The sequence below is a fragment of the Esox lucius genome, chromosome 4 (genome assembly GCF_011004845.1).
Source record: "Esox lucius isolate fEsoLuc1 chromosome 4, fEsoLuc1.pri, whole genome shotgun sequence".
Taxonomy (NCBI): Eukaryota; Metazoa; Chordata; class Actinopteri; order Esociformes; family Esocidae; genus Esox; species Esox lucius.
In genome coordinates, this window is record NC_047572.1 from 11,785,744 (window position 1) to 11,791,605 (window position 5,862).

General features: G+C 39.4%; 1 protein-coding gene across 1 annotated transcript; it reads left to right on the top strand.

The window, feature by feature from the left end:
- The first annotated feature begins 3,252 nt into the window (after positions 1 to 3,252).
- On the top strand, positions 3,253 to 4,833 carry neurog1 (neurogenin 1). Its single transcript, XM_010866431.3, has 2 exons — positions 3,253 to 3,382; positions 3,501 to 4,833. The coding sequence occupies exon 2, from the start codon at positions 3,509 to 3,511 to the stop codon at positions 4,175 to 4,177; it is 669 nt and encodes a 222-aa protein (XP_010864733.3). The 5' UTR covers positions 3,253 to 3,382; positions 3,501 to 3,508; the 3' UTR covers positions 4,178 to 4,833.
- The last annotated feature ends 1,029 nt before the right edge of the window (positions 4,834 to 5,862 follow it).

The window sequence follows — 5,862 nt, forward strand, 5'->3', positions numbered from 1 at the left end:
TCTTTTTTTTCCACAATACTGGAGCCCACTGTGCTCCTGGGAACTTTCACTGCTGAAGCAATTGTTTAAAATATTCCCTAGATCTATGCCTCAACACAATTCTGAGGTATATGGACTTGGACCTTTTTCTTAGTTTGTGGTCTGACATGCATTTTCAGTCATGTCCAATCAATTGATTTTGCCACAGGTGGACTTGGAAGCAAAGCCTACATTTTCGTTATTTCCTAAATATTTTGTGCTGGTTTTATGCTATAATTGTTTCCAATGCATGTGAATATTAATTGAAAAAAAAGTATTTGTTTATTTGGGAATCAACAGTCCAACAAAACTAGTGAATCAGAAACATAGCTCAGTTGTTGTTTCTGCTACAAAAAAGTTGGTTTCTATCATGGTACAAAGCAAGGGACTTTGTTTTCTTTTTCTCTCTTACTGGCTCAAGCCTTTATAAAGATGAAGGGGATCTTTGAGATGTGGAGAGTAGTATCTGGGTACAATTGGAGCACTGGAGTAAGGAATGAATTACCATTGAAAAGTAATGGCCCTATTCTGCCCTGGTTGAGATTTTAACAAGGAGAAAAAAAGCTCTGCTGGCCCAGGCTCCTGCCTGAACGCCAAGGGAAGGGATTAACCAGCGGATTAACATCTGAAAACTCCGTTCAGACTTTCTGACTCAAAGATCTTTTGCGGAGAGTAATCGCGTTAATACCCGGGGATTAATGCTATGCCCAAAATACAAAATTGAATTTTAATTCAGGTTGTATAAATAGATATGAAATAAATTGAGGAATATTCCGCTAGAGAATAGAGACAGTCTATCCCCCCACACTTCCTTTGCTCTCCCTTTCAAAAGCCTATTATGACCACAACAGTAGGCACCTTGCACTAGGTATTTAGCCTATTCCTAACCGCGAGTTGATCAACTCAACAATCGCTTGAGCACCTGCCATGCAAATGTTAAATCAAATATAAACTCCACCAGAAATAACCTCAAATGCAACATTAGAGCATATTAAAAATCGGAAAAATAGCAAAAAATAAAAGGGATGGTGTAATAATATAAATAATAGAAACGGATAAATGTCTATCAATTTAAATAGTTTTTTTTCTCCCTTATTTGTTTAAATTTGCTTGCAACTCGAGATCCTATTGTATATACATAATTCGGTTGTTTCATTTTCTCACGTGTTTCTGCTATTGAAATGCAATCACATCTCGTGCACTTGTGCTTAATCCCGTCATTGCATCACCCAGGCAACCTCTCTCAAGTGTGGTCAGAAAACTCTGCTTTCTCTACTCCCCAGACGACTGGCCCTATCCGCAATTCCGTTCCTACCTCTATGCAGGCTCACGCTTCTAGTGCAAATCCACTAAAGTCATATTGTAAAACTGATACCTTTTATCACTTTATAAGAGCAATAAGCATGTCCACATTCTAATGTTCTAACTAAAACCAAAATACTCCGTCAAGCTGTTCCTCGTCTTTGATGTTATTAGTGACAGCCTGGTGTTGTAATAATAAAATCGTTCCCCCTCCCTGTAGGTTGGCACTTCCGAGCCCAGGAATAGTCTAAGGATTTAAAATGTTATTTTCCTCATTTAAAAAAAACTCGAGCGGGTGGCAGAAACATCTTCAACCTTCAAATCGAAATAATTAGGCTAACACAGGCTTATTAAACACAGGCTTATTAGAACAAAGCATATATATATATATATCTCGTGCACTGATTATATATATATATATATATATATATATATATATATATATATATTATTACATGATTATGCACATATAAGTTAAACAAATATTCAGCAAATGTACAGGTAAATCATATAAAAACATTTGATATAGAAGGAGCATGCTTGTGAGTTGGGGTGTTTTTGTTCCTGCTGGGAGTATTTGAATTAGAATAACGCCAATAGAGTGGCTCAAGCTGAAAAAAAGGGTGACAAAAGCCCAGAGGAGCCCGAATTTGGACGAGGGACAACGCGTATCAGAGTGAAAAGAAGTTAGGGGAGTCGCGCACAATGGAACAATTCACCTTATAATCGCTTTGATATATTATACATGCCCGAAGACTAAACATTGTGTAATTATTTATAAATGACTGTCCCCCTACTCTCATAATACCACAGGGAGAAAGGCACTGCAGGTCTCTGGCCAAACTATTTCTAAATAGTGCCCCCATCCACTTTTTCAAAGGAGAGGCGAGATGCTGGAAATTGAATAAATAGAATAATTAATGGGAAATGGTATGCTTGTCTCATAAAGATGTCGTTAAAAACACTTAAAGAAATTGCCCAGTGCATGTGCTAGACATTTTTACTGCTGTATCCTTCATGTTTTGAATCTTAATAAGCCAGGGTTTTATTTTATTTTTTTTTGGGGGGGGGGGCTTTGTGACAACTAAAAATGAGCTTCTTGCTTTTAAGCTAGATGCTAGAGAAGCTATAGACCTAGCCTACAAATCGAAATGCTTATGCATGTGTGCAACATAGTGCGTAATTACGCATCACAGACCAAAAAGATGTCGGGTTTGTACATTTGCTTTAAAATGTTAATAATTTTTTTGAAATAAACTATTTGAATACATCGTCTAGAAAACACATGCTATACCTGTTGTGTGCAGGTTTTGAACAGCAACTGTTAAGCTGTATTGAACAACCAGGAAAACTGATTTATCCAAATATTAGTCCTTCAAATACTCAGTATAACTGACAAAAATAACATAACATAATTTTTATATAATTTCGTTTCTTTATGTGAGAAATATAAAAAATAGAATACAATGATGGACGGTTTTGCCTTTTACAGTGATTTTCGATTTCAGAGGATACTCTTACTAACTTTTATAATTGGACAGACAGATTATTCCTTTGGAGCGTGCCCTTGCCTCGGGGACTAAGCACTTCAATCATTTGCTCCTCTTCTTCTTTCATTTAACTTAAAGGTTTAACTTAAAAGTGGGTTTGGTCTTTAGGTCCAGGGATGGATAGCAACAGTGGTGCTCGCGTGGCTGGGTAGCTGTCCCCTTTTCCCATTGGACGGTCGTGATTACAGGCACGCTTCGGAGAGCGAACAAACAACGGGCATACATTATGCTAATGAGATGGCAGTACGGCACGGGGCAGACCTGATGCACCCCATTCATCCATCCTTCACACAAATGCCAGCGCGAGGGGGGTACGACTATTGTGAGACCAGGGTATATAAGGTATCTGAGGCCAGTCGTGTGCCAGGCTCACTGGCTCACACGAGCTGAATCAAACGCAAGAGAAAGACGCGTGCCTTGTACCCTTCATAGAAACGACTTTTCGGACTTTGACTCCTTGCAAGATACCTAGTACTTCTTCAACTAGTACCTTCTTCAAACACATTACAAAGGTAGGTTTCGTTCTGTATTTGGAGTTATCCAGTAACGCCTTGAATATGCTTCCAAAACGTAAATTTTTTTAATGCAGTGCATTTGCAGAGTTTAACGAATTATTTCCTTTTTCTGCAGGAAAAACAATGTGCACCTCTATGGAGACCGTTTATTCTGACATGGATAGTTCCAGCTGCGACTACTTTACGCACGATGACGAAGACTCGTGCAGCAGTATGCATGCTTCCTCCCCGTCTTCCTCGATCGGCAAGCCCGCCTCCCCGACCAGCGACATCCAGATCTCGAGCGTTACGGAACTGGGTCAGAAGAAGAGACGCAGAGGCAGAGCGAGGAACGAAGCCACTGTGCACGTGGTCAAGAAGAACCGGCGCGTAAAGGCAAACGACCGCGAGAGGAACAGGATGCACAGCCTGAATGACGCTTTGGACACCCTCCGGACAGTTCTACCGGCGTTCCCCGACGACACCAAACTAACCAAGATCGAGACTCTGCGCTTCGCCCACAATTACATCTGGGCGCTCTCCGAGACCATCCGCATTGCGGATATTGAACAGCGCCAGAGCAAGTCACGGGCAGATGCGCCTCTGCTGCTTCCCAACCTGTGCGTGGTGGACGCACCAAGCCCGGGCAGCGACGCTTGTTCCTGGAGCTCCAGCTCATCCTCCTCCTCGTCGCCTTCGTATTGCACTTCCAGCCCCAGCAGTCCAGCCACCCAGGATGATTACGGATGTTTCCAGAATGATGTGCTACAATACGGCTACCAAAGCTTTGTACCGACAGGCATGTCCTATTAACTGAACTGTAGTCTTACCACAGACATTTCTAGACTACGAGATTCTCACAATAGACTAATAGCAGAAAAATAACTGAATTCAGTTCATATTTCAGTTACTCTGTTGGAAGGGAAAAACGGAATTATATATTCACTGTCTGCCTTAACTCATGTCTCTTTGGGCATGTTTTATACAGTTTGTATGTTTTCCTATTTTTACATGCTCTAATTGACTTTCAAATTGAACATTAATTTAAATCTACAACGTTTTGTACGTTTTTTGTGCTACATTTTGTATTCCTCCAAAACCTTGCACTTTTTCCCCACCACATACGATGTAGATGTAGGCTACTAGAAGTCCACTTCACAGATCTTGATCCCCACATTTAGGTAGGCTATTAGAAGAGTATTACAATTAAAAAGAAGGGTACAGATTTGCTTTTACAGACTGAGGTGAAAAGTCAATTTTACAATTTGTAGAGCTATAATGCAGAAAAACGAGCGTGGAAATTCGGTTTCAACGCTCTGACAATAGAGTGAAAGGCCGTCAAAAGAAAAGGAGCTGGCCTCATGCATTATGTAGATTGACCCCCTGAAAACTGCAGTCCTGTTCAATAGAATCAATTCCACGAAGAAAAACATTTCTACAATGTTTTTTAACTATTTTATTTATTCAAGTTTCGCCTGTCATAATGTATTTTGTATATAAATAGATTTTTATTCTATTTACATGAAAAGTGTGCAAACAATTTTTCTACAAATAAAAATATAACGTTTTTACAAATATTTCTCTGTGTTTGGACTTCAAATGTCTCTTTGTTGCTGATTGTTGTGCACTCTAAACATGCTGATAATCGAAATCATAACACGTTACACACTCTTCAAAACTCCCAGAAACACAACACCCCTTGTCATAATAACGAAACAAACAAGGCCAGTTACCATCCTCGTGTATATGCTTTATTCATGAAACAAAGGGGGTGTCATGCATTAATAAGATAACGGTTTCGGAGAGAAGGCACAGTAGCAGGTGCATCTATTGGTTATTGACGCACCCTTGTCAGCTATGTTGATTGTACGATTAGACTGCACATTCTTAGATATTAATTATGTTATTTTTGTGACCAACATCTTGCTCTAAAAACATCTAAATTCAAAGGCTGCACTACTGTAAATAAAATGTTATCAAATCGCAATACAAAATTACTATAGACCTATCCCTCAAATGTGCGTGTTTTCGTTATTGTTTTCTAGGTTTGGGGGCTATTCCCTCACACCAGATATGTCTTTAAAAAGGTTTCCATTGAAGGTTTATTGTGATCAGTCATCCCACCCGCTGGATCATTTTATTTCTAAAGCGGTTCAGGTTAAATCCTCCAGTTGGGTTTTAGCGTGAGGTCCTGCCAAGGCTCTTGTATCTACACGTGTCAGGGATAATATGTATTGGGAGTGAGATAAAAAGCTCGCACAGCCTGTCAAGGAACTGACCAAATCTAATATCACATTCCCCACATGAACTTAATAAATAATTCCACACAATTTGAATAAATGTTTATTTAGCCTATAAATGATTCGTGTGTAGTTAGTTTTGCCCCTGCACAAGAGTAGTTTTTAGGCGACCTACTGTAGGTGCAACATTTTGTTTTACAGCATAAAAATCTTCATCCTTCTTTCCAAACATTAACTTATATTGGCTGTGAGTTTTTA